The following is a 26,401-nucleotide window of genomic DNA, read 5'->3' as shown; positions in this document are numbered from 1 at the left end:
CATATCGTCGGGTTAGGCCCATAGGCGACGAAAAATGCCCCTTAGTTGACGATTTTGGGACGTTGTCTATCAGAACTTTTCTTGTAGTGTATGGATTACTCTTTAATCAAGAGAAATATGCTACAGACTTACTTGCTCGTGTTGGTATGACTGATTGCAACGCTTGTCCTACACCACTATCCACTATTGGTCACCTCTCTTTGCATGATGGTTCCCCCTTGGTCCTGATGATTGTACTCGCTACAGGAGTATTGTAGGCGCACTTCAATACTTGACATTGACTCGACCTGATTTATCCTTTTCAGTTAATAAGGTTTGCCAGTTTCTTCATGCCCCTACGGCTACTCACTGGACAACAGTAAAACACATATTGAGGTATATGCATGGCACATTAAAGGTTGGGCTAACATTTCCAAAGTCCTCCAATACACTGCTTAGTGCTTTCTTTGATGCTGATTGGGCTGGTGATTTAGATGAGATACGTTCCACTTATTAGAGATAGAGTTTGTGAACCGACTAGGATATGTTGTAGTAGTCCTAGTCTGTATAGAGTTCCACAATCATACGATGTAATCTCTCCTCTGTCTCCCCGATCTCTCCCTATACCCGTCTACTATATATACATGGCAATAGAGAGCTCGGAAACTATCCGAGTAGATTGAAACTACCTGATCATATTGTGTTCTTATATGGTATCAGGCCGGCTCTTCCGCCGATAATCCATCGCAAGCTTCGACGTCGCCGTTGCTGGTTTCTTCCCCAGCCGCCATGGCGTCCTCCTCACAACCGCCGATCAACCTCGGCCTTCCTCCGCGAGAGCTTCTCACCAGAGAGAATTATCCGATCTGGCGTTCCCAGGTCATGCCCGCGATCCGCGGTGCGCAGCTTGTCGGCCTCCTTGATGGCAGCGATGCTGCCCCGCCGATAGAAGTGGAGATCGTCCCCATCGACAAAGACTCAAGCACTGCTGCTAAGATGGGGCCAAACCCCGACTATGCCTCTTGGTTGTCTCGCGATCAAATCGTACTGTCATATCTTCTGCAGTCGCTGTCTCGCGAGATTCTGCCGCACATTCACAGGATTGAACACACCGCCGGCGTCTGGCGCGCTCTCCAGGAGATGTTCGCCGCCCAGAACGAAGCCAAAGTCAACAATCTGCTCGTTGCCCTTGCCAACACAAAAAAATTGCAGATGACAACCTCGGAGTTCCTCTCCAAGATGCAAGGATTTGCAGATGATCTCATTGCTGCTGGCCATCCCCTCACCGATCGCCAGCTCGTCTCGTATATTCTCGCCGGACTTGGCTCTGACTACAATGCCTTGGTGGCCGCTCTCGGCGTTGCACCTACGCCGATCACCCTGAGCCTCCTCTTCTCTCATCTGCATGCATATGATCAACGGCAAATGATGCTCAATGGTCCCTCTCCACCGGAGTTTGAGACTTTTGCCAACGCCGCCACCCGCCAATGGCGCCCACGTTCTGGCAACACCAACCCCGCCCGAAACCGCGGCGATCGTGGCGACCGTGGGGAACGTCGTGATTTCCGCCGTGATGACCGTCCCTTCTATCAGGGTCGTGGGGGAGGTCGTGGACCCTCTAGAGGAGGGCGAGGCCGTGGCCGCGGGCGTCGCCGGACGACACCCTGGGTGGATGTTACCTGCCAGATATGTAACAAAGAAGGCCATCCCGCAAAAGACTGCTGGTCCCGCTATTCTGAAGATGATGACTATGGTGACAAAGAAATCCACGCTGCTTATGGGGTCGACACCAATTGGTATCAAGATTCGGGTGCCACTCATCACATTACAAGCAAGCTCAACAATTTTACCTTCAGGGACACATACAAGGGATCCGACAGGGTCAACACCGCCAATGGGCAAGGTATGAATATTTCCCATATTGGTCACTCAATAGTTCGTAACCCTACTCGAAATTTCCATCTTCGCAATGTTTTGCATGTTCCTCACGCTTCTAAAAAATTTGCTCTCCGTTCATCGATTCACATATGATAATGGTGTCTTTATCGAATTTCACCCCTTCTTCTTTCTCATCAAGGATCAGGTCACCCGGAGAATCATCCATAGAGGACAGTGTGTTGGCGGCCTCTACCCTCTTATTTCATCTTTGGCGTCTTCTGGATCTCTGAAGCATGCCTTTGTCGCCGCCAAGCTTGACCAGTCCCAGTGGCATAGTCGTCTAGGTCATCCCTCTTTAGTTATTGTTAGACAAATAATAAGCAAGCATAAGCTTCCATGTGTTAGAGATACCAGCATTGTGTCAGTTTGTGATTCTTGTCAGCAAGGCAAGAGTCATCAACTTCCCTACCCTGTTTCTACTAGTGTGTCTACTGCTCCTCTTCAGTTAGTTTTTTCTGATGTTTGGGGTCCTGCCCCAACCTCTGTTGGACGACATGATTATTATGTGAGTTTTATCGATGATTATAGCAAGTTTACTTGGATCTATTTGCTTAAACACAAGTCTGATGTCTTTGACGCCTTTGTCAATTTCCAGAAACTTGTTGAACGCCAATTTGACAGAAAAATTCTTGCAGTCCAATCTGATTGGGGGGAGAATACATTAAGCTTAATTCCCTTTTTCAGACTCAGGGTATTTCTCATCATGTTTCTTGTCCACGTGCTCATCAGCAAAACGGTTCTGCAGAAAGAAAACATCGCCACATTGTTGAAGTAGGTCTCTCTCTCCTTGCTCATGCTGGTATGCCTCTAAAATTTTGGGATGAAGCCTTTCTCACAGCCACATATCTAATCAATATGCTCCCTAGTCGAGTTATTAATAATGACACCCCTGTCCATCGCCTTCTTGGTAGACATCCTAATTATTCATCTCTTCGTGTCTTTGGTTGGGCATGTTGGCCAAACCTTCGACCCTACAACAAGCGCAAACTTGCGTTTCATTCCAAACAGTGTGTCTTTCTAGGCTACAGCCCTCGACATAAAGGAGTTAAATGTCTCGAAGTGTCCACTGGACGAGTCTATATTTCTCGTGATGTCGTTTTTGATGAGGCAGTTTTTCCTTTCAAATCCCTACATCCTAATGCTGGTGCTCTTCTTCGAAAACAAATCCTTCTCCTTGATCCTTCACTTTGCAATTTTGAGCAGGGGGACGACACTATTGATGATTCTATTATTGAAAATACTCATGCTACTAACCCATCTACAAGTGTTGTTCCTTATGATCTACAGGGTGCAGCTCGTCGAGACGTAGCAGCAGGCGAAAATTCTGGTCAAAATAGTGCTCCGAGCAGCTCATTCCAGCAATCAGGAGAAAATAACAGCAGCACAGACTCCCATGAGGATTTTCCAACAGATTCTGTTCCGGGATCCTCCCAGGTGCCCTCGGGATCCTCCTCTAACGCCTCGGGATTGCCGTCTGTCCCGCCAGGATCTGCGTTAGTGTCAGGCAGGCAGCGCGCGCCTCGCGCACATGGGCGGGACGCGGCGTCGTCTCCGTCTGGATCTTCTGCGTGCAGTTTCCCGCATGCAACGCACAGCTCGGGGACGACAGCAAGCAGCGCAGCCACGGCGGATCCAGGCGCCTCGCGGTCCGTGCCTGTTTCGCTAGGGCCAGCTCCACCGGATCCTGCTGGCGAATCTGGTCACACCGGATCTGCTGCTCCTCCTTCACGTGTAGCCCAGCCTGTGCCTTCTCAGCGCCCCACTACACGAGCGTCCAAAGGAATTGTCAAGCCTCGTGAGTACAAAGATGGAACAGTCCGTTGGCTTTTGACGGCTGCGGTAGATGAACCAACCAATTTACAGTCTGCTCTTTCTGATCCAAATTGGAAGGAAGCGATGGATGAGGAATATGATGCTCTCATACGCAATAGGACGTGGAAGTTGGTACCTCCACGTGAAGGTAAAAATGTCATTGACTGTCGATGGGTGTATAAGGTCAAGCGCAAATCAGATGGTTCGATTGACAGGTATAAGGCTCGTCTTGTTGCTAAAGGTTTTAAACATCGGTATGGAATTGATTATGAAGATACTTTCAGTCATGTTGTCAAAATTGCAACTGTTCTTCTAGTTTTGGCTTTAGCTGTTTCCAGAGGATGGAGCTTGCGACAGTTGGATGTCAAGAATGTATTTCTTCATGGTGTTCTGGAAGAGGAAGTATATATGAAACAACCTCCTGGGTATGAGAACAGCAGCACACCGCATTTTCTGTGCAAACTAGACAAGGCACTCTATGGACTAAACAGGCACCTCGAGCATGGTACTCTCGGTTGAAGTTCTAAACTACTTGCTCTTGGTTTCTTTGCTTCCAAATCTGATGCTTCTCTGTTTATCTATCGCAAGTCCAATGTCACCATCTTTATGCTTATATATGTGGATGATATCATAGTTGCTAGTTCCTCTCAAGCTGCAACCGACGCTCTGCTGAGAGATTTAAGTCAAGAGTTTGCTTTGAAAGATCTTGGTGATTTGAGTTTCTTTTACGGGAGTGGAAGTACAGAAAGTTGACAATGGTATTGTTCTCAGTCAGTCCAAGTATGCTCATGATATCTTGGCACGGGTTGGTATGTTGAATTGTACAGGTATGCCCACACCATTGTCTTCCTCTGAGAAGATTACTGCTCACCAAGGAGATCCATTGGGTCCAGATGATAGTACTAAATATCGGAGTTTAGTGGGAGCCTTACAGTATCTTACCCTCACACGCCCAGATATTTCTTATGCAGTTAACAAAGTTTGCCAGTACTTACATGTTCCTTATACTGTTCACTATACTGCTGCTAAGAGGATTTTGAGATATGTCAAGCATACTATGACAGTTGGGTTAACATTTGTCAAGTCTGCGTCTACACTTGTCAGTGCCTTTTTCCGATGTCGACTGGGCGGGTTGTGTTGATGACCGTCGATCTACTGGAGGATTTGATGTGTTTTTTTGGACCAAATCTGATTTCATGGAGTGCTAAGAAGCAAGCTACAGTGTCCAGGTCAAGTACTGAAGCAGAGTATAAGTCAGTGGCTAATGCAACAGCTGAGATGATGTGGGTTCAGTCTTTGCTTGCTGAGTTGGGTGTTAGACAGCGACAGACACCTTGTTTATGGTGTGATAATTTGGGCGCTACGTATTTGTCTGCTAATCCTGTGTTTCATGCGAGGGCCAAGCACATTGAGATTGATTTTCATTTCGTTCGAGAACGAGTGTTGAGGAAGCAGCTGGAGATTCGATTTATTCCTTCTAAAGATCAAGTCGCGGATGGGTTTACTAAACCATTGCCTTATCGAGCTTTTGAAGATTTTAAGCATAATATCAACTTGTCGAAGTTGTGATTAAGGGAGGGTATTAGAGATAGAGTTTGGAAACCGACTAGGATATGTTGTAGTAGTCCTAGTCTGTATAGAGTTCCACAATCATACGATGTAATCTCTCCCCTGTCTCCCCGATCTCTCCCTTTACCCGTCTACTATATATACATGGCAATAGAGAGCTCGGAAACTATCCGAGTAGATTGAAACTACCTGATCATATTGTGTTCTTATACCACTGGTGGATTTGCTGTCTTCTTTGGTCCCAATCTTATATCTTAGAGTGCCAGGAAACAATCCATTGTGTCTCGTTCTAGCACTGAGGCTGAATACAAAGCACTTGCAAATGCTACTGCTAAACAGATTTGGGTGAAGCTCTTATTCAAGAGCTTGGTCTCTCTCTTCAGGAAAAATCATGCTTATGGTGTGCCAGCCTTGGTGCTACCTTTTTATCTGCTAATCCTGCGGCTCATGCTCGCACAAAACACATTGAGATTGATTTTTATTTAGTTCGAGAACGAGTTGCTACCAAACAACTTGATTTCAAGTTTATATCTAGCAAGGATCAGTCTGCTGATGGTTTTACAAAGATTTTATGCTCCAAGAAACTAGATGAGTTTAAGCGTAATCTCAATCTCTCCCAGGTTTAGATTAAAGGAGATGTTAGAGTTTGTAATATTGTTCTTATACAATACAGAGTAATACTCCAATTGTATACGTACACATCATTGTACCGCCATGTAGGGAGATTTTCCCTACCTATATAACATGAAAACGATGGTTCTAACGGGTATGTATCGTTCTACCCGATTCAACATCCTACTCCCTCCAATCGGCAAAGATTGACGCGGAAAAGAGAAGCGCTGGTCCATAAGTAGCAGTTGTGTGTATGTGCAAGATCTGACATACGTGGCGGTGCCCTCCTTTGTGACAGCCGCTGCCAAATCAACCTGGTACACGACTAGGTCCGATAAAATCTAATTAGGCATGTGGTTGCCTTGGTCATACCTGGCCATCACGAGGTCACCATATGAGCTGCCGAAATCTCGTCATCGACCATGCCCCTCGCGTTCTTTCCGAGCTGACGGCGGGCTACAGGTGCATCGGACCTACCGCCACACGACGATTTTGGTCACCTGACTGCCGAGGACCTACGAAGTGCAGCTGAGCGCCGGACTCCCGCGGCATGCGAAGCCGAACGTCCCACTCAACAACATGAGGAGCTGCTTGTTGGACTGTCGCCGCCGCCATACTGAGCTAGGTGTCATACTATCGTCGCATTGGCGGGTATTGTGCTCTTTTCAGTATATATATAATATTGTATCAAAGTAGTGGATATGTAACATTCTATGGATAAATTTGCTTTCAAATCTTTAGAATTTGTTTTAATTATGTGGATCACAAGTTGACAAAAGACGATGATTGAAAAGACAAAATGCATAGTCCCTGACACCATTATGTCTAGACGGTGCTGCGAGAGCCTCACAATCATGTTCATTATGAATAGATGAAAATGTGACCACCTACAAGGCTACATCCATGATATGGCACATAGGAGAAGTGTCGTCACTTGAGCTTTCGAGTTTTTTCTTTCTCCCGGTGCAAGTACGAGCACTTAGTTAATAGTAAGGATAATACGTCACACAAGAGATCTAAGCCCAAACATTGTATGAATCATCCACGAGTGGCACGCGTCAGCCAGCGGTGGTAGGCCCCTCGGCCGGGCCGTTCATGGCCGCTGCCTTCATCTCCCACGCATCCAGCTTGGCCACCTTGACCACTCTGGTCCCATTGTTAAACATCAAAAGGCGGCTCCCGGTCGTCTTGGCGTGCTCTGGGTACACCCTAGCCGTGATGACCGTCCGGCCGCTGCCGCCGTAGCTCTCCACTACCGAGTGGTCGACCTGTAGGTTCAATATAAGTTGCCATTCCAGCTTTAAGTGCAAATAAGTATTCACGCTGATATCTTTTAGTTGATTTGGATTTAGTATCTCTACTATTAAGAGCAAACTGGTGAATGCCTGGTGTCACATTTTCAGGATGGACAATAATACCCCCACTTCTACTATCCAAGCTGATTTATCTCAACGCAACAAACAACTCCACAGAATTAGGCGTAGCTTTTCAAAATTTAAAATGACACAACAAACACCTACTATTTCTCAACTAACACGTCTTTATCCTACCAAGATGATTTATCTCAACTCAATCTTGAAAAAAAAATCTGCACGCGGAACAAAGAAAACACAACTAACAAAACAACTCCAGCCTGTGTCACGTTACACACCTCCGTCCCACACGAAATATGTCGAAGGTATCAAAAATCTTTTTACTACTCCCGATCGGATCGGTTCGGTTCGTACGTCGTACGTCGCTCCCGATCGATTTTTTCGCCGCTCGCTTCTTCCTGGTACCGCGCAGGTGGGCCAACTAGCAAAGGCCCAACAAGGAACGTAATATAAATCTCTACTATTAAGAGCAAACTGGTGAATGCCTGGTGTCACATTTTCAGGATGGACAATAATACCCCCACTTCTACTATCCAAGCTGATTTATCTCAACGCAACAAACAACTCCACAGAATTAGGCGTAGCTTTTCAAAATTTAAAATGACACAACAAACACCTACTATTTCTCAACTAACACGTCTTTATCCTACCAAGATGATTTATCTCAACTCAATCTTGAAAAAAAAATCTGCACGCGGAACAAAGAAAACACAACTAACAAAACAACTCCGACTGTGTCACGTTACACACCTCCGTCCCACACGAAATATGTCGAAGGTATCAAAAATCTTTTTACTACTCCCGATCGGATCGGTTCGGTTCGTACGTCGTACGTCGCTCCCGATCGATTTTTTCGCCGCTCGCTTCTTCCTGGTACCGCGCAGGTGGGCCAACTAGCAAAGGCCCAACAAGGAACGTAATATAAAACGCGGCGCTCGAGCGGGGCACACGGCCGTGGCGGCCGTAGACGCCGTCGAGGAGCAGCCGCGGCAGAGCGGCCGGGAGGAAAACGCAGGTCCCGGCCAGGGTTCCCGCGGGGAGGCTCAAAGCGGCGTCGTTGATGGGCCTCTTCGCTGAGATGCAACGCGAGGTTGTGGATGATTCGGATGGGGACGACGCGGAGATGGGTCAATTTTTTTTCGTTGGGCTGGTGTTCTCCTCGCCTGGGTCGAGCGCGATCGTCTCGCTCTCGCGTGCGTTTGCAGCACTGTGGTTGTTTCCCTACGGTACCAGCTGGCTCAAGTGGATCTGAGCGATAACAAGCTATGTCTGCCACCGCATGTGTGTGTGTGGATGGATCTGATTGATAGCATGTGTGTTCATCTGATGTGCTACTCCATGACACCATACACTGATGGACGAAAACCATGTACATCTCTACTATTAAAGTGAAATCTGCGTATGCCTGGTTTCACACTTGTAACTAACTATCGCGTAACTTTGCCTCTCTCCGAGAAAAAATCGGCGCCTACCCATGGTCCACCCTATCGCATCTAACGCGTAGCTCTCTTGTGTGGGAGAAAAATCGGAGATGACCGTTGGCTCTGAATTTCTGCGTTAGCACATTCGTGAAACTGCCCCGATTTTCCCGCCACGCTCTCACTTTTCCTAATTCAATCAAAGTTCCTTCTTTCCCGTTCCTTAGACACAGCGAAGCACATACCCACGACCCAGCGAGGCAGGCAGGCTATTAAGCGAGAATGGAATCTGGGGTTCAGGATGGAGACCGCGCGGTTTGGGCGAGAACCTTTCTGGCGGAGCACAGCTGACGGGCAGCCAAATCAGAAGCAGCGGCAGCACGCGGCGCCGGCAGCAAGGGCGGGCGGGAACAGCTCTTGTCCACGGCTTGGCTGGGTATCTCAAGCAGGCCCAGTTTTCCACTACTGTACATGTGCGGATGCGTTGTGTTTTGTGAAATTAATTCTCTTCTTGTTGAACTTAGGGATCTTCAGCGGGGCGACGCAAGTAGACTCTGAGGGACCATTTACGTCCATGCGGACCAAAAATGCGTTAGGAATCAGCTCCGGCAAGACGACGCATAGTGACCGGCCGTCCGCAGCGATGCAAACACGCACATATTTGCGCCTAGGATGGGTCGCGGCGGACGCTGCGAAGTGACCGCTCACTTTTCCACCGAGCCCGCTCCGCGGCCGAGCCATAGGGCTGTATCGAGGACATCGCTTCGGGTCTGTGCGCCGCAGCCTTCGCAATCAATGTCGTGATGCCTCTTCTGCACACGCACTGGCGGGCGGCGGCTGGGCTTCTACGCCGCCATCAATGGCATCGTGTCCCGCGCGCGCCCGACCTTAAAAGTCGACCGGCATCGTCCCTGGCATCGCCCACACCAAGGACACCTCCACTCCCACCCCTCAACGCCGCGCGCCACCGCATCACCATGGGGGAAGAAGTAGAACGACTTCAAGGCGTTCGGCAGCGGCACCAAGAAGGCGGAGCAGACGCACAGGGTGCCGCTGCTCGTCAACGTGGCGCGGCTCATGTGCAGCAACTGGATGCCGTGTGCGGGCTGGCGGGACGTGCACCTGCCTGGCAGCGGCTAGCGACTCAGCTACCTCCGGTTGCATGTCCCGCTGGTGCCTCCGCGCGAGCCAGAGAGGAGCACCGAGATCCGGTGCAGGCGGCGGTATCTGCCGTCGGACCTCCGCGCCGATCCCTCCTACGACATCGACTCCAACACCTGGCACTCTTGGCGCAAGACCGAGAAGGATCCGAGGAGGATGGCAGGCTTCCTTGGCGACAGGGACATCCCTTTTGACCATCCACCGCCGCCTCGTCATCAAACACGGGAGCCGTCGGCGCCTCCACAGGACGACAATGAGGACGACGACTACATTGACGCGTTGGCCTACCACAACGAGGAGGACAAAGACGACAACGAAGACTACGTCGCCTGCATTTTCCAGGAATGGTAGTTGGCCATGGCGGAGGGCCGGAGAGTTCGAGTACCCGGTGATGAAGACAGCCGACGAGATCGCGAGGCTCGGCGTCCTCGTCTCGGAGGTGGAACGACCGGTGCAGCCGCCGCTGCCCTGGTACGCCACCGACACCATGCTGCCAGGCCTCACGGAGGAAGAGGCCCTACGATGGGCGCTCGAGGACTCGGCCCCGCAACCAGTGGAACCGCCGCCTCCACCTCCGCCGCACAACCCGTGGGCTGCTCCACCTCCACCACCGGCGTGAGATGCTCCACCTCCACCACCGGACTCGGCTGCTCAACCTCCACCACCGGCGTGGGCTGCTCAACCGCCACCACCGCCGGCGGCACAGGCGTATGTTCCGCCGCTTGCCAACTGGCTGTGGCCGGTACCGGAGCTCGTCGTGATCGACAGCGATGACGATGACGAGTAGGCACATGCGTTCTTAGGCAATCCTTATGCCTTGCGTCCTTCGCTCTCGATAATTTTGTCTCGGTCACATCCACTTACTATCTCAAAAAATTCCTCCGTGTAAATCGGCCACAATTAACAAATCTGTACTATTAAGGTGAAAGTTGTGAATGCATGGTGTCACATATCTAGAAATTAGAAACCAAATACCACCCATAACTGATAGTCCTTATCCCTCTCGTCCTTCGCTTCCGATACTTTTGCCTCGGTCACATCTACTTACTATCTCAACAAGTTTTCTGTTGATCCATGGTATATGTTCATTCTCTCGTTTTTTTCAGGAGTTATAGAAAGGTTCTGTACCCAATTTAAATACGATTACAATTTTCTCATTATTAAATAAATCCATGGAACATTTGGGGATCATAAATTATAGACTCACATTTTTATCTGTTCAAAATGATAAGATTAAAATAATCTTATTTTCCTCAATGTTAAAACATTATGTTGAATTTTGTATTGTTGACACTCATATATATTAACATCAAACTTCATTACGAAATTGATGCTTTGAAAAATCTAATTAACTGCAAGTTCGTTATGATTTTCAGGGGAAGCCTGGCACCCATTATACATCGGCATCACCACAAAAAAATTGGAGGGCTTCCAAATTTGAAAAATGAAACACTTTTCACCCTTAGATACATCTAAAAGATATTAACGGCCGTTTGCTCCGTAGCGAAGCACGGGTATTCTGCTAGTAGATATTAAATATCAGAGGAAGAGGGAGAGGGAGTAGTACACCTAAATCTAATTATCTGATAAAGAGCTCACCAATGTCCTGAGCGATATGCTCCTGTCCTTCTCGATGTCGACGTTCACGAACCCTCCGTAGGGCGGCTTGTACACGCTCGCTCTCGTAGTCGATCTGCCCTAGTTTGCAAATAATATCGTTACGATTTTGCTGCCAACAATGCACGCGCATTTGGTCCGGACCTTATGGCGCCATCACCTAATCTCTAACCGTGTGTCCAGGTTGAGATTCGTTCAGAAGGTTGACTGCATGCAGCGTATTGTACCAAAGCCTAGCTACATGCCATGTATTTTCACTGTTTGCCTGTACCATGTGACAGCGCCAGGTACATGTCTGCCCCACTCAAAGGTACTCTCCCCGTCCTCCCCAGTACTTTGGTAGCAGCAAGAAGTACACCCCACCGGCCCACATGTACCTCTTCACTCCTACTCTAAAAGCTAACTTATTTTGCATTTTCAGTTCGAATCGTTTCGAATTCTGCTATTTCGTCCAAACAAATATTGTTCGTCTCCTTTTTTTGAACATAACACAACTAAAGATCGCCGAATTCTTATAAAGTACTTTGAAAATGTCCGCATAGTAACCAACAGCACAAGTATGAAGTTCATTGCATCTCACAGACAGAACAGAGCTGTTTAGATTCAGAAACCAGAATCATCTGCACAACTGCAAATAGAGTCCGCTGTATGAACCTTGGTTCCGCAAAAAATAAGAAACAGGAATGTGACCTATTGCATAGAGCAGTCGCCCCGGCAGCACCTAAAAAAGATTTTAAGAAACCAGCTGTTGTTTGCATATCGATTTACGTGTATCCATCTATAGTGATCATAAATTCTGGAGAGTCCAAGAACAAGCCGTTTATCCGCTGATTTTAGTTGCAACTTTCCGTTGCCGAAAGGGTTCTGTCAAATCCCTTGCAAGAGCCGTTTATCCTCTGTTCTTATAAGCCATGCAAAAACCAGCTGTCACTGAAACCACTGAAACGAGCTACTTGATGTAACATTTAGGACACCGTTCATACTATATGTATATTAAATATGCACCAGAATATTTCATTTTGGTAGAAACAGTTGGTTATTGTAAAATCGTCAAAACAACGTATCTCAGCGTCTTTTAAGTTAGACCATCAATAGATTCACCATAAAAATAGTTTAATCGGTTTCGCTATAGGTCAGGCGCCTCATTCTGAGTCAATTTCTCATCTTAAAATAGGGGTTACAGATTTGGAACTCAAAAAATTTAAGTTGCACATGGGTTGCAACTAAATTTTTTTCAGTTGCATATGTCTTGTAACTGATATTTTAACGGTTCTGTATGGGTTGCATGTCAAATAACCACTTTTATCCATTCGTATCTTTGCATGTAACAGAGTGATCCAACGCAATAACAAAGTGATCAGACGCTCTACACATAGTATCACCTCGGTTGGAACTAACCACAACATGTGAGTATCCGGTGTCAAAAGGTATCCTCGCACACTACCAAATCGATCGGCCATTCTTTCAGCTTGTTTCGCGGTTGAAAATGTATCCTCGAACACTACCAAATCGATCCTAATCCAACTAAATCCATCGTTCATGTGCCGTCGTCGCCGGACAACTATAGTAACCACTTTCGTTCATTCGTATCTTTGAGTGCAACAAAGACGGTTGCCACTAACCATTTTGATATGACTATCAAAGCGATGAAAAGTATCCTCGAACAATATCAAAACGATCATAACTCACCTATATTCGTCGTTCGTGAGGTGTCGTCGCCGGACAACTATAGTAACCACTTCCGTTCATTCGTATCTTTGAGTGCAACAAAAGGTACCCGACTAGTATCCCCTCGGTTGCCACTAACCACTAGATATGAGAATCAGGTGACCCCGGTGTAAAAAGAAAGGTATCCTCAAACACTATCGAAACGATACTAACTCACGTATATTAATCGTTCGTGTGGCGTCGTCGCCGGACAACTATAGTAACCACTTCCGTCCTTTCGTATCTTTGAGTGCAACAAAATGTATCCAATGACCCCGGGGTCAAAAGGTATCCTCGCACACTACCAAAATCGATCAGCCATTCTTTTCAGCTTGTTTCGCGGTTGAAAAGGTATCCTTGAACACTAACAAAACGATCCTAACCCAACTAAATCCATCGTTCATGTGCTGTCGTCGCCGGACAACTATATTAACCACTTCCGTCCTTTCGTATCTTTGAGTGCAACAAAAGGTATCCAATGACCCCGGGGTCAAAAGGTATCCTCGCACACTACCAAATCGGTCGGCTATTCTTTCAGCTTGTTTCGCGGTTGAAAAGGTATCCTCGAACACTATGAAAACGATCCTAACCCAACTACATCCATCGTTCCTGTGCCGTCGTCACCGAACAGCTATAGTAACCACTTTCGTTCATTCGTATCTTTGAGTGCAACAAAAGATGGTTGCCACTAACCATTTTCATATGACTATCAATGCGATGAAAAGTATCCTCGAACAATATCAAAACGATCCTAACTCACCTATATTCGTCGTTCGTGTGGTGTCGTCGCCGGACAACTATAGTAACCACTTCCGTTCATTCGTATCTTTGAGTGCAACGAAAGGTACCCGACTAGTATCCCCTCGGTTGCCACTAACCACTAGATATGAGAATCTGATGACCCCGGTGTAAAGAAAGGTATCCTCAAACACTATCGAAACGATCCTAACTCACGTATATTAATCGTTCATGTGGCGTCGTCGCCGGACAACTATAGTAACCACTTCCGTACTTTCGTATCTCTGAGTGCAACAAAAGGTATCCAATGACCCCGGGGTCAAAAGGTATCCTCGCACACTACCAAAATCGATCGGCCATTCTTTTCAGCTTGTTTCGCGGTTTGAAAGGTATCCTCGAACACTACCAAAACGATCCTAACCCAACTAAATCCATCGTTCCTGTGCTGTCGTCGCCGGACAACTATAGTAACCACTTCCGTCCTTTCGTATCTTTGAGTGCAACAAAAGGTATCCAATGACCCCGGGGTCAAAAGGTATCCTCGCACACTACCAAATCGATCGGCCATTCTTTCAACTTGTTTCGCGGTTGAAAAGGTATCCTCGAACACTACCAAAACGATCCTAACCCAACTACATCCATCGTTCATGTGCCGTCGTCACCGAACAACTATAGTAACCACTTTCGTTCATTCGTATCTTTGAGTGCAACAAAAGATGGTTGCGACTAACCATTTTGATATGACTATCAAAGCGATGAAAAGTATCCTCGAACAATATCAAAATGATCCTAACTCACCTATATTCGTTCGTGTGGTGTCGTCGCCGGACAACTATAGTAACCACTTCCGTTCATTCGTATCTTTGAGTGCAACAAAAGGTACCCGACTAGTATCCCCTCGGTTGCCACTAACCACTAGGTATGAGAATCAGATGACCCCGGTGTAAAGAAAGGTATCCTCAAACACTATCGAAATGATCCTAACTCACGTATATTAATCGTTCATGTGGCGTCGTTGCCGGACAACTATAGTAACCACTTCCGTCCTTTCGTATCTTTGAGTGCAACAAAAGGTATCCAATGACCCCGTGATCAAAAGGTATCCTCGCACACTACCATATCGATCGGCCATTCTTTCAGCTTGTTTCGCGGTTGAAAAGGTATCCTCGAAACACTACCAAAGCGATCCTAACCCAACTAAATCCATCGTTCTTGTGCCGTCGTCGCCGGACAACTATAGTAACCACTTTCGTTCATTCGTATCTTTGAGTGCAACAAAGGGTATCCAATGACCCCGGGGTCAAAAGGTATCCTCGCACACTACCAAATCGATCGGCCGTTCTTTCAGCTTGTTTCGCGATTGAAAATGTATCCTCGTACACTACCAAAACGATCCTAACCCACCTATATTCATCGTTCGTGTGGTGTCGTCGCCGGACAATTATAGTAACCACTTTCATTCATTCGTATCTTTGAGTGCAACAAAAGGTACCCGACTAGTATCCCCTCGGTTGCCACTAACCACTAGATATGAGAATCAGGTGACCCCAGGTGTAAAAAGAAAGGTATCCTCAAACACTATCGAAACGATCCTAATTCACCTATATTAATCGTTCATGTGGCGTCATCGCCAGACAACTATAGTAACCACTTCCGTCCTTTCGTATCTTTGAGTGCAACAAAAAGGAACCCCCCAGTCCCACGCGGGAAAACAAAGTGATCCGACTCGCACACTACCAAAATTGATCGGCCATTCTTTTCAGCTTGTTTCGCGGTTGAAAAGGTATCCTCGAACACTACCAAAACGATCCTAACCAACCTAAATCCATCGTTCCTGTGCTGTCGTCGCCGGACAACTATAGTAACCACTTCCGTCCTTTCGTATCTTTGAGTGCAACAAAAGGTATCCAATGACCCCGGGGTCAAAAGGTATCCTCACACACTACCAAATCGATCGGCCATTCTTTCAACTTGTTTCCCGGTTGAAAAGGTATCCTCGAACACTACCAAAACGATCCTAACCCAACTACATCCATCGTTCCTGTGCCGTCGTCACCGAACAACTATAGTAACCACTTTCGTTCATTCGTATATTTGAGTGCAACAAAAAATGGTTGCGACTAACAAATTTTGATATGACTATCAAAGCGATGAAAAGTATCCTCGAACAATATCAAAACGATCCTAACTCACCTATATTCGTCGTTCGTGTGGTGTCGTCGCCGGACAACTATAGTAACCACTTCCGTTCATTCGTATCTTTGAGTGCAACAAAAGGTACCCGACTAGTATCCCCTCGGTTGCCACTAACCACTAGATATGAGAATCAGATGACCCCGGTGTAAAGAAAGGTATCCTCAAACACTATCGAAACGATCCTAACTCACGTATATTAATCGTTCATGTGGCGTCGTTGCCGGACAACTATAGTAACCACTTCCATCCTTTCGTATCTTTGAGTGCAACAAAAGGTATCCAATGACCCCGGGATCAAAAGGTATCCTCGCACACTACCATATCGATCGGCCATTCTTTCAGCTTGTTTCGCGGTTGAAAAGGTATCCTCGAAACACTACCAAAACGATCCTAACCCAACTAAATCCATCGTTCTTGTGCCGTCGTCGCCGGACAACTATAGTAACCACTTTCGTTCATTCGTATCTTTGAGTGCAACAAAGGGTATCCAATGACCCCGGGGTCAAAAGGTATCCTCGCACACTACCAAATCGATCGGCCGTTCTTTCAGCTTGTTTCGCGGTTGAAAATGTATCCTCGTACACTACCAAAACGATCCTAACCCACCTATATTCATCGTTCGTGTGGTGTCGTCGCCGGAAAACTATAGTAACCACTTTCATTCATTCGTATCTTTGAGTGCAACAAAAGTTACCCGACTAGTATCCCCTCGGTTGCCACTAACCACTAGATATGAGAATCAGGTGACCCCCGATGTAAAAAGAAAGATATCCTCAAACACTATCGAAACGATCCTAACTCACCTATATTAATCGTTCATGTGGCGTCGTCGCCACACAACTATAGTAACCACTTCTGTCCTTTCGTATCTTTGAGTGCAACAAAAAGGAACCCCCCCAGTCCCACGCGGGAAAACAAAGTGATCCGACGCGCTACACATAGTATCACCTCGGTTGCCACTAACCATTAGATATGACTGTCAAAACGATGAAAAAGTATCCTCTAACAATATCAAAACGATCCTACCTCACCTATATACGTCGTTCGTGTGGTTCCGTCGCCGGACACCTATAGTAACCACTTTCCGTTCATTCGTATCTTTGAGCGCAAAAACAGGTACCCGACCAGTATCACCTCGGTTGCCACTGACCACTAGATATGAGTATCGGATGACCCCGGTGTAAAAAATGTATTCTCGCACACTACCAAAACGATCGGCCATTTATTCGGCTCATCCCACGGTTGAAAAGGTATCCTCGAACACTATCAAAAAGATCCTAACTCACCCATATATATCGTTCATATGGCGTCGTCGCCGGACAACTATAGTAACCACTTTCCGTTCATTCGTATCTGTTAGTGCAACAAAATGGTACCCCCCCAAGCCCCACGCGGGAACAAGGTGATCAGACGCTCTACAGATAGTACCACCTCGGTTGGAACTAACCACAAGATGTGAGTATCCAGTGACACCGGGGTCAAAAGGTATCCTCGCACACTACCAAATCGATCCTAACCCAACTAAATCCATCGTTCATGTGCCGTCGTCGCCGGACAACTATAGTAACCATTTTCGTTCATTCGTATCTTTGAGTGCAACAAAGACGGTTGCCACTAACCATTTTGATATGACTATCAAAGCAATGAAAAGTATCCTCGAACAATATCAAAACGGTCCTAACTCACCTATATTCGTCGTTCGTGAGGTGTCGTCGCCGGACAACTATAGTAACCACTTCCGTTCATCCGTATCTTTGAGTGCAACAAAAGATACCCGACTAGTATCCCCTCGGTTGCCACTAACCACTAGATATGAGAATCAGGTGACGCCGGTGTAAAAAGAAAGGTATCCTCAAACACTATCGAAACGATCCTAACTCACGTATATTATTCGTTCGTGTGGCGTCGTCGCCGGACAACTATAGTAACCACTTCCGTCCTTTCGTATCTTTGAGTGCAACAAAAGGTATCCAATGACCCCGAGGTCAAAAGGTATCCTCGCACACTACCAAAATCGATCGGCCATTCTTTTCAGCTTGTTTCGCGATTGAAAAGGTATCCTCGAACACTAACAAAACGATCCTAACCCAACTAAATCCATCGTTCCTGTGCTGTCGTCGCCGGACAACTATATTAACCACTTCCGTCCTTTCGTATCTTTGAGTGCAACAAAAGGTATCCAATGACCCCGAGGTCAAAAGGTATCCTCGCACACTACCAAATCGATCGGCCATTCTTTCAGCTTGTTTCGCGGTTGAAAAGGTATCCTCGAACACTATGAAAACGATCCTAACCCAACTACATCCATCGTTCCTGTGCCGTCGTCACCGAACACCTATAGTAACCACTTTCGTTCATTCGTATCTTTGAGTGCAACAAAAGATGGTTGCCACTAACCATTTTCATATGACTATCAAAGCGATGAAAAGTATCCTCGAACAATATCAAAATGATCCTAACTCACCTATATTCGTCGTTCGTGTGGTGTCGTCGCCGGACAACTATAGTAACCACTTCCGTTCATTCATATCTTTGAGTGCAACGAAAGGTACCCGACTAGTATCCCCTCGGTTGCCACTAACCACTAGATATGAGAATCAGATGACCCCGGTGTAAAGAAAGGTATCCTCAAACACTATCGAAACGATCCTAACTCACGTATATTAATTGTTCATGTGGCGTCGTCGCCGGACAACTATAGTAACCACTTCCGTCCTTTCGTATCTTTGAGTGCAACAAAAGGTATCCAATGACCCCAGGGTCAAAAGGTATCCTCGCACACTACCAAAATCGATCGGCCATTCTTTACAGCTTGTTTCGCGGTTGAAAAGGTATCCTCGAACACTACCAAAACGATCCTAACCAACCTAAATCCATCGTCCTGTGCTGCTATCGTCGCCGGACAACTATAGTAACCACTTCCGTCCTTTCGTATCTTTGAGTGCAACAAAAGGTATCCAATGACCCCGGGGTCAAAAGGTATCCTCGCACACTACCAAATCGATCGGCCATTCTTTCAACTTGTTTCCCGGTTGAAAAGGTATCCTCGAACACTACCAAAACGATCCTAACCCAACTACATCCATCGTTCCTGTGCCGTCGTCACCGAACAACTATAGTAACCACTTTCGTTCATTTGTATCTTTGAGTGCAACAAAAGATGGTTGCGACTAACCATTTTGATATGACTATCAAAGCGATGAAAAGTATCCTCGAACAATATCAAAACGATCCTAACTCACCTATATTCGTCGTTCGTGAGGTGTCGTTGCCGGACAACTATAGTAACCACTTCCGTTCATTCGTATCTTTGAGTGCAACAAAAGGTACCCGACTAGTATCCCCTCGGTTGTCACTAACCACTAGATATGAGAATCAGGTGACCCCGGTGTAAAAAGAAAGGTATCCTCAAACACTATCGAAACGATCCTAACTCACGTATATTAATCGTTCGTGTGGCGTCGTCGCCGGACAACTATAGTAACCACTTTCGTCCTGTCGTATCTTTGAGTGCAACAAAAGGTATCCAATGACCCCGGGGTCAAAAGGTATCCTCGCACACTACCAAAATCGATCGGCCATTCTTTTCAGCTTGTTTCGCGGTTGAAAAGGTATCCTCGAACACTAACAAAATAATCTCAATGTGCATGTGTGGGTGCGGGATTATACAACAAAGAATTGAGAATTTACTAGGGAGTCCTATACCTGTCAGAATAGTGACGGGTGGTTTCCCTCCCATAAGAGAGACGAATTCCTTGAACACCCACTCAAATGTCTCCGTCTTCTCGTTGGTCAACAAAACACCGCCTAGAATTATACTCTGAAAGTGGTTATTGACACCCACAAACAGTCCAAATGGCATGTCATACTGGTTTGTGCGGTATGTTGTGTCGAAAGTTATAGCATCCCCAAAACAGCTGGTACTGCATGCGGCTCTTGCCGTTTGTCCACATGAGTGCTCTGATCCTCCCTTCAGAGTCTACCAAGCAGCTGTCTCGGAAGTTGGGGTCCTTCATCTTCATTTCTGACAGCACTTCATACGTTTTCCTGATGTCATCCTCCGAATGGTCCCTACTGATACTCGCACAGAGCGTCCTTAGTGATCGCTTGTTGAACGGGATATTTTCCATTGATCCGAAGAAGCCGCCGATTACGCTGAAGGTCTTGGTCAGGCCGACGTTATTGTCCCTGAGGTTTCTCACAAGGTCCTTTGTGTGTGGGTCGATGTTCCTATGCAAAGAAAATTGCATCTTCTGGCCGCTGTTCACTGCCAGCCCATGATTATGATCCCTTCTGAACTCATGAATGTACCATCCATGGTCATCTGTCCGGTGCAAACGAATCATAGCTCGGCAGCCGCAGCAAACAGATCGTGAGTTTGAGTGCCTAGGCTTTCCCTGTTCATAATATAGAAAAAAGATGTCATCATTTAACATTTACTCATTGACGCGAAAACTGGTTTCCCATATCTAAAATGATCTACTTGATCGCATTACACAAATGGGATTCCACTTACCTCACAGCCACATGTTATGTCCTGCCTGACTTTGCTCTTTGCAGGGTTCATTCTTGACGACCCGTATCTTATTCCAAACCCAATCTCCCATGAGTAGATGTTGTAGAACTCATATGCTTCAGGCAACGAATCAAACTCCATCCCTAGCTCTGGTTCAATTACAGCGTCCGAGTCCCCGTCCCTGCATCGCCTCATAGCTGTCTCCAGTGCACTCTTCCTTGCTGAACTTGCGGGCCTGGAATCGGGCATTTCTCCACGGCGGAACCTGTATACAGAATGGGCAAAGAATGAGGAAAGCAGCTGGCATCTGATTTTGTCGTGAATGGGGAAAGTATTTTGGGGGAAACAAGGGCTGTCCTTCGGCTAACATACCAGGCCCTTCACGTTGGCCAGCTCATAAATCTTATAATGAGTAACACGTGTTCATAACACCTAAAACCTACGGCCCCTGGATTGTTGGGGAATGAAATATAGACCAGTTTTGAATTCATGTATTTCCACGCTTGAAACATACAAACAGCTCCAAAAAGCAAGAAAAACAATGCTACACACTTGAATAATTCCCGATAGTAGAGGTAGACCATTGTTTCCGGACACGCGAAAGTAATAATATTATAACTTGCATAAACTGACTGTCAGTTGGTGCCAATATAGAACTATGCCAGTATCTAGTTCTTCAAGAGTGTCTGCTGTTCCAATGAATTATTTCCAAAGCATTTTATGGGTGAGTGCTGATTATGTGGTACTTCAGATTACACCTAGCGCACATTTTGCGGAGCTGCACCCAGATATACACTACTGATGTTTAGGTTCAGATTCCCCCGGGGAGGAAATAGTCGTATGCAGTACATACAGTTTGGAAGGGCTATAACAACCATCTGATTCTTGCCAAAATAAAGATAACAGGAAGCAGAACAAACCTATATCACACACAGCACTGCCAGGTAAAAAAAAATCTAACAAAAACCAAAATAATTACATCTCATGTACAGATCAAAGCAACAGGTTATATTGTGCATGGAAAAGGAGTTTTTGCATACTACTGTAGTCTAGATCCTGAATCTTTTTTCCGCACCAAAGATAATATGGTGACCTTACTCAGATATTGCTGTCAGTCTCTTTCAGATTGAAACATGTACTTACTGCGAAACCACGAGCTTCAGACGCTCTGTAGTTGATCCATACACCGGGGGTTTATCCCTGTCTGCATATCCATCACCCAGATAATCTATATTTCACCATGTCGGCTCAAACAAGGTGGACTATGTGCCCTCATCACTTAGATATTATACATAGTCAGTCAATGCACTCTGTTTGCGAGAGACCACTCACCAAAAAAGAGGGTGAAGCGCTGGGACAGCTATGTGTGTATCGCTTATTGGTACGTGATGTGCAATGCTAAGAGTCGATTCAATTTTAAAAGGGGTTTATTTTTAGAATTACGAATGAATCTGGACAAATCGTGTTGGCCCCATTGAATAATTCCCGGCCTAAATGGTCTCCCTGGCAGGTATAAATGGTCTTAGGCTATTAGAACTTTCGTACTTGGTATACTCCCATGGAAACCCCTCCTATATCACCTTCCTGAATCATCTGCATCCCATAACATATTACAACGATTTTCAGTTAGCTGCCCAAAACTGAAATAGCTCAAGGCATTGGGCAACTAATCCTTACCGGGAACCCGATCGTAAAGTACGCAGCTACGACAGGTAAACATGGCTCAATTCGAAAAGCAAATAACAGGCGCTGTACGTTCGGGTGACTGACCTCTGGTTCCAGGAGCGCTCTGATGGAGGGGACTCGGTTGAGGTTGGCATATGCGACTCAGCAGGCAATGGTGAGTCATTCTGGAGCTCTGGCGATGACGCCGGCCATTCCGATGAAGTAGGGGACTCCCCGGCATCGGGGGCTGGCTCGTTGCTGCATACTCCGTCGTCCCCGGCACCGGCCTGCAATGGAACAGAGGCTCGCTCGCTGAAGTCAGTACCCGAGCTGGACGGAGAAGTGCGGGCGCTTGTCTCGGAAGAATGAATCGCTACGCTCGGTAAGCAATCAGGCGTAAACTCAATTCCTGGCCCGGACAATCTGGTGAAAAAATGCCCACAATCAAAACAGGATCTGATGCGAAAGGCGTCAGTGGAGATTGGGGATGTGGCAGCATTTTAAGGACTAACCTGATGAGCAGGTCGGTGAAGCTCTCCGATTCTCCGCCAAACATCATGTATTTGCGCCCTGCCCAGCTTGAATCTTCCAGATGTGACGGCCGGCGAGGTCGGCCAGATTGGGTCGGAGAGAGGAAGACGATGGGTAGGCTGGAGATTCAAATTTGAAATGGGATGGTGGGGGCATCGGATGGGGGGGTCCCGGCAAGGTAAGTCTCCTCGCCGTACGCGGGGCTGACAGGAAGGACGGCGAGGACGAGCCGGACGCCATGTATCCGCCGACGCGCTGTCCTTCGGAGCAGTGTGTATCGCTACATGGCCTAGGCGTATTCGGCCGGAGGTAGGGGTCAACCGCCTGTGCGCGTGGGACCGGTCGCGCGAATCTCCAACAAACTGTTCGGTCTGGATTAGGTGCGGGCGCCATAAGGTCCTGACGTTGTATTTATCGCTCTGTTTTTGCTGTACCTTCGGAGGTCGGTGCACATGAGAACCTTGTACTTGCTATCATGCCTGAACACCCTGAAGAACACGGCCGTGTGCTCCTGCAGGTCCACGGAGGCAAGGACGAGCAGCCCGAACGGGCCGATGCCGCCCCGTACTGACGCATCCTTCTCCTCGCAAAGCTTCTGAGGGTCCAGCAGCTGGTTGGGTCCGAGATTCTCGGCCGCCTCCAGGGACGGGACGTCGAATACTACCTCCAGGTCTGCCTGCGAGCCCGCGACGCCGGTGATCTCGTTCATGCCACCGGCGTTCACCTCCGCTCCGAGCAACCCGACTCGCGTCTTCCTCAGCGACGCGATCTCCTCGATAGGCCACTGCAGGAGCTGCTTCCCGTCGCTGGCCAGCCAGATCTTCCTCGGCGGTGCTAGTGTCATGGCCGTGGCCGGCGGTGCTCTCCGGCTTGCCGTCAGAGAGCCAGCGGAGAGAATGGGACGGGGAGAGGAGAAGGCACAGCTGGACGGCGAAGGTCGCGCATGCGGCGAGACGGAGCGCGGCCATGGCTGGCCAACTGAGGGTAGGCGCTCAGGAGTGACACTCCTCAGCTCTCCGACCTCAATTTTGTGACTAGACTGCAGTTTACAATTTCATCCAATGTCCCTGCCGGCGCATTTACTACTAGCTAGTAGCTGCTGCACAGGGATCAAATCACCTTCTTGATTACGATCAGCTATCCTATCCTGCTCACGCAATCAAGCGTTGCTGTCAAGCAGGTATGGAACTGATAGCCACTACAGTTTGCGTTGTCGCAGATAATAAGCTACAAGTGAGCGGACAATGTTACTGTAAGTGCACACACAACACAAATACAGGTACAGTACTCCGTACTTATCATTGTCAGGAAAAGGCTAGAGAGGAATTTGGAGGAGGGAGAAAAAGGAAATACTAGTACACCACAAAACGAATATAGTTAACGCGCCTTCATTACTCCGCCGTTTGCAGCAAAAGAACAAGCCTCCAGATAGGAAAATGATTTGATTCCCCCGGGGATCGCGTCCTCCCCAACCCCCGCACCCAGCGCGCGACACGTGTCCGGCGGGGCCTACCTTATCGCTTCCTGGCCTTTCCTCCTCACCGCACACGCGCGCGAGAACAGCGTTGCCCAACTCCATGGCAACCTCGCCCGAGTCGCCGTCGATTTTGCGCCCGACGCCGGTGCCCGTCCCCGCGCCCATCGTCGTTGCCTGACGCCGGTGGCCGCCCCCGTCGCTGTCCCCCAACGCCGCCCTGCCCGCACTCCCGGTAGCCCGCGCCGCCCAACGTCGGCTCCGACGGCTGCGACTGGCGGCGGATTCACCGTCCCCTCTCCTCCGGCGGCTGCGACTGGCGGCGGATCCACCGTCCCCTCACCTCCGGCGGCTGCGAGCGCGCCCCACGGGCGGCTCCACCTACCCCTCGCATCCGGCAGCTACGAGGGCCTACCTCTGATTGACCCGACGTCGCCCTCACCGCTGCCTGCTCCGTGCGCGCCGCCGGCCAAGTTCTCCACGGCCGCCGGCCATGTTCCCGCCGGCCGCCCGCCCTAGGGCAGGCCAAGATGGCCACCCTCGGCGCACGCGCTGGAGCGGGGAGGGCCTTGCGCTGGAGGCAGGGACGGGCCGCACGGAGTCCCCCTAGGACCATGATTCTCCTCCGCCGCCCCCAGGACCATGCTGCTCCTCCGGTGGCCCCACAAATCCGTGCTGCTTCTCCGCCGTCGCGCCTACACCCAGCACAAGCACGATGCCAACGACCTGGAGGTGCTACCATGGGCGAGCCAGGTTGCTACCGATGGCGGCGCTCGTTGCTGCTTGATGGCGGGCCCAGTTGCTGCCCACAACGGCTTTCCTTGCTGCCGACGGCTTGTGACATGGATTTTGCTGTCATATATAGATTTTTTTGCTACAACCGTTCTATGGTTTTGCTATGTTAGTATATATATTTTGCTACTAAGTATTTTTCGGTGATGTATTAGGTGAAGTCTATTTTGATACAATAGTAATGACCTCGCCAGAGACCTTGTAAAAAATGTTGTGATACTATTTTTTTTTTGCTATAATTGTTTTGCTGTTTCGCTACTTTAATATAGAAATTTTGCTACGAGGTCTCCGGCGAGGGGTCTCTGGCGAGGTCTTCGTCAATGTTTTCCGATGATATTTGTGTTTTGCTACATTAGCATTTTTCTGCTACAATAGCAACTTTTTTTGCTACGAGGTCTCCGGCGAGCTCTCCGGCGAGGTCTCCGGCGAGCTCAGCCTTTTTATTTGATTTCGTGACTGAACCGTTTTTTGCTACAATGTAGCAAAAGCGGGTTATTTTTTTGCTGCCGGGAGATGTTTTTTTGCTACATTCTGTAAAAGAAGATCTGACCGTCCAAGATGACCGATCCGACGGCTGGCGACCCGGGGGCTGGGAAATCAGATCCCCCGGGGGACGCCCAGCAGTTTCCCTCCAGATACGTCTTCAGCTTCGCTGATGCGACGGCGCGCGTCGATCGGGATCAGGTCCGGGCCCTGCGACTTGTACTTGGTCGCCATGTACCGCGCCTTTCTCTCACATGCCACATGTTTTTGGTTCTGAATTAACCAAACTTGGCTATCTCTTTCTCAGAGGAACGGCCGAAACTTTTATTGACCACTTCAACAAAAATATAAAGAAAAAAATCCAGCACATCTTGGGGGGGGGGGGGGGGGGGAATGGGGTTGCAAGGCACACATGTCTAGCAGCATCTAAAGCAGTCTTTGATCGTGCAAGCTTCACCATTAGCTTCACGCCGTTCGTGGATGAAAGAAACATTCTGGAAGAATCTCCTCCGAGATGAGATATCCTTTACCACCATATAGTGAGGCCACCACTTTGTTTGCTTTGAAGTTCCTTGACTACTGACAGGCAATTTGAAGCAATCAAAATTCTATTAGCATGTAGTAGATCATATGGTAATGATATTGCCTCAGCGCATGCCATAGCTTCCATGGTGGCGTGACCAGATATCCCATTGACCTTGATTGAGGAGCTGCCCATAAACCGCCATTGATCATCCGGGCAGACCACGCTAAGAGCACCAGAACCTTGTGCCTTAGCCACTGCCCCAACAACATTTACCTTTAGTACTCTGGCCGTAGC

The 26,401-nt window shown here is 47.9% G+C and overlaps 2 protein-coding genes across 2 annotated transcripts; both read right to left on the bottom strand.

Annotated features, from left to right (window-relative positions):
* Positions 1-6,968: 6,968 nt before the first annotated feature.
* LOC124671216 (fructan 6-exohydrolase-like) lies at positions 6,969-23,676 on the bottom strand. The gene is made up of 3 exons (XM_047207625.1): positions 23,267-23,676; positions 11,462-11,555; positions 6,969-7,178 (listed from the first exon to the last, which is right to left on the bottom strand). Exons 1-3 carry the CDS (start codon positions 23,674-23,676, stop codon positions 6,969-6,971), a joined length of 714 nt encoding a protein of 237 aa, XP_047063581.1.
* Positions 19,832-20,734, bottom strand: LOC124669404 (protein FAR1-RELATED SEQUENCE 11-like). The gene is made up of 2 exons (XM_047206020.1): positions 20,637-20,734; positions 19,832-20,517 (listed from the first exon to the last, which is right to left on the bottom strand). The coding sequence occupies exons 1-2, from the start codon at positions 20,685-20,687 to the stop codon at positions 19,984-19,986; spliced, it is 585 nt and encodes a 194-aa protein (XP_047061976.1). The 5' UTR covers positions 20,688-20,734; the 3' UTR covers positions 19,832-19,983.
* Positions 23,677-26,401: the final 2,725 nt, after the last annotated feature.

This window comes from Lolium rigidum, chromosome 7 (assembly GCF_022539505.1).
Source record: "Lolium rigidum isolate FL_2022 chromosome 7, APGP_CSIRO_Lrig_0.1, whole genome shotgun sequence".
Taxonomy (NCBI): Eukaryota; Viridiplantae; Streptophyta; class Magnoliopsida; order Poales; family Poaceae; genus Lolium; species Lolium rigidum.
The sequence above is the reverse complement of the archived record's forward strand: the minus strand, read 5'-3'. Positions and strand labels throughout refer to the sequence as shown.

What these genes read in the sequence shown, in the direction of transcription:
- LOC124669404 (XM_047206020.1), bottom strand. Translation starts at nt 20,687, where the DNA reads ATGAACCCTGCAAAGAGCAAAGTCAGGCAGGACATAACATGTGGCTGT. An exon ending in ACATAACATGTGGCTGTGAG is followed by an intron (nt 20,518 to 20,636) that starts GTAAGTGGAATC and finishes TATTATGAACAG; the next exon opens with GGAAAGCCTAGGCACTCAAA.
- LOC124671216 (XM_047207625.1), bottom strand. Translation starts at nt 23,676, where the DNA reads ATGACACTAGCACCGCCGAGGAAGATCTGGCTGGCCAGCGACGGGAAG. An exon ending in ATGTGCACCGACCTCCGAAG is followed by an intron (nt 11,556 to 23,266) that starts GTACAGCAAAAA and finishes AAACTAGGGCAG; the next exon opens with ATCGACTACGAGAGCGAGCG. An exon ending in GCATATCGCTCAGGACATTG is followed by an intron (nt 7,179 to 11,461) that starts GTGAGCTCTTTA and finishes TTGAACCTACAG; the next exon opens with GTCGACCACTCGGTAGTGGA.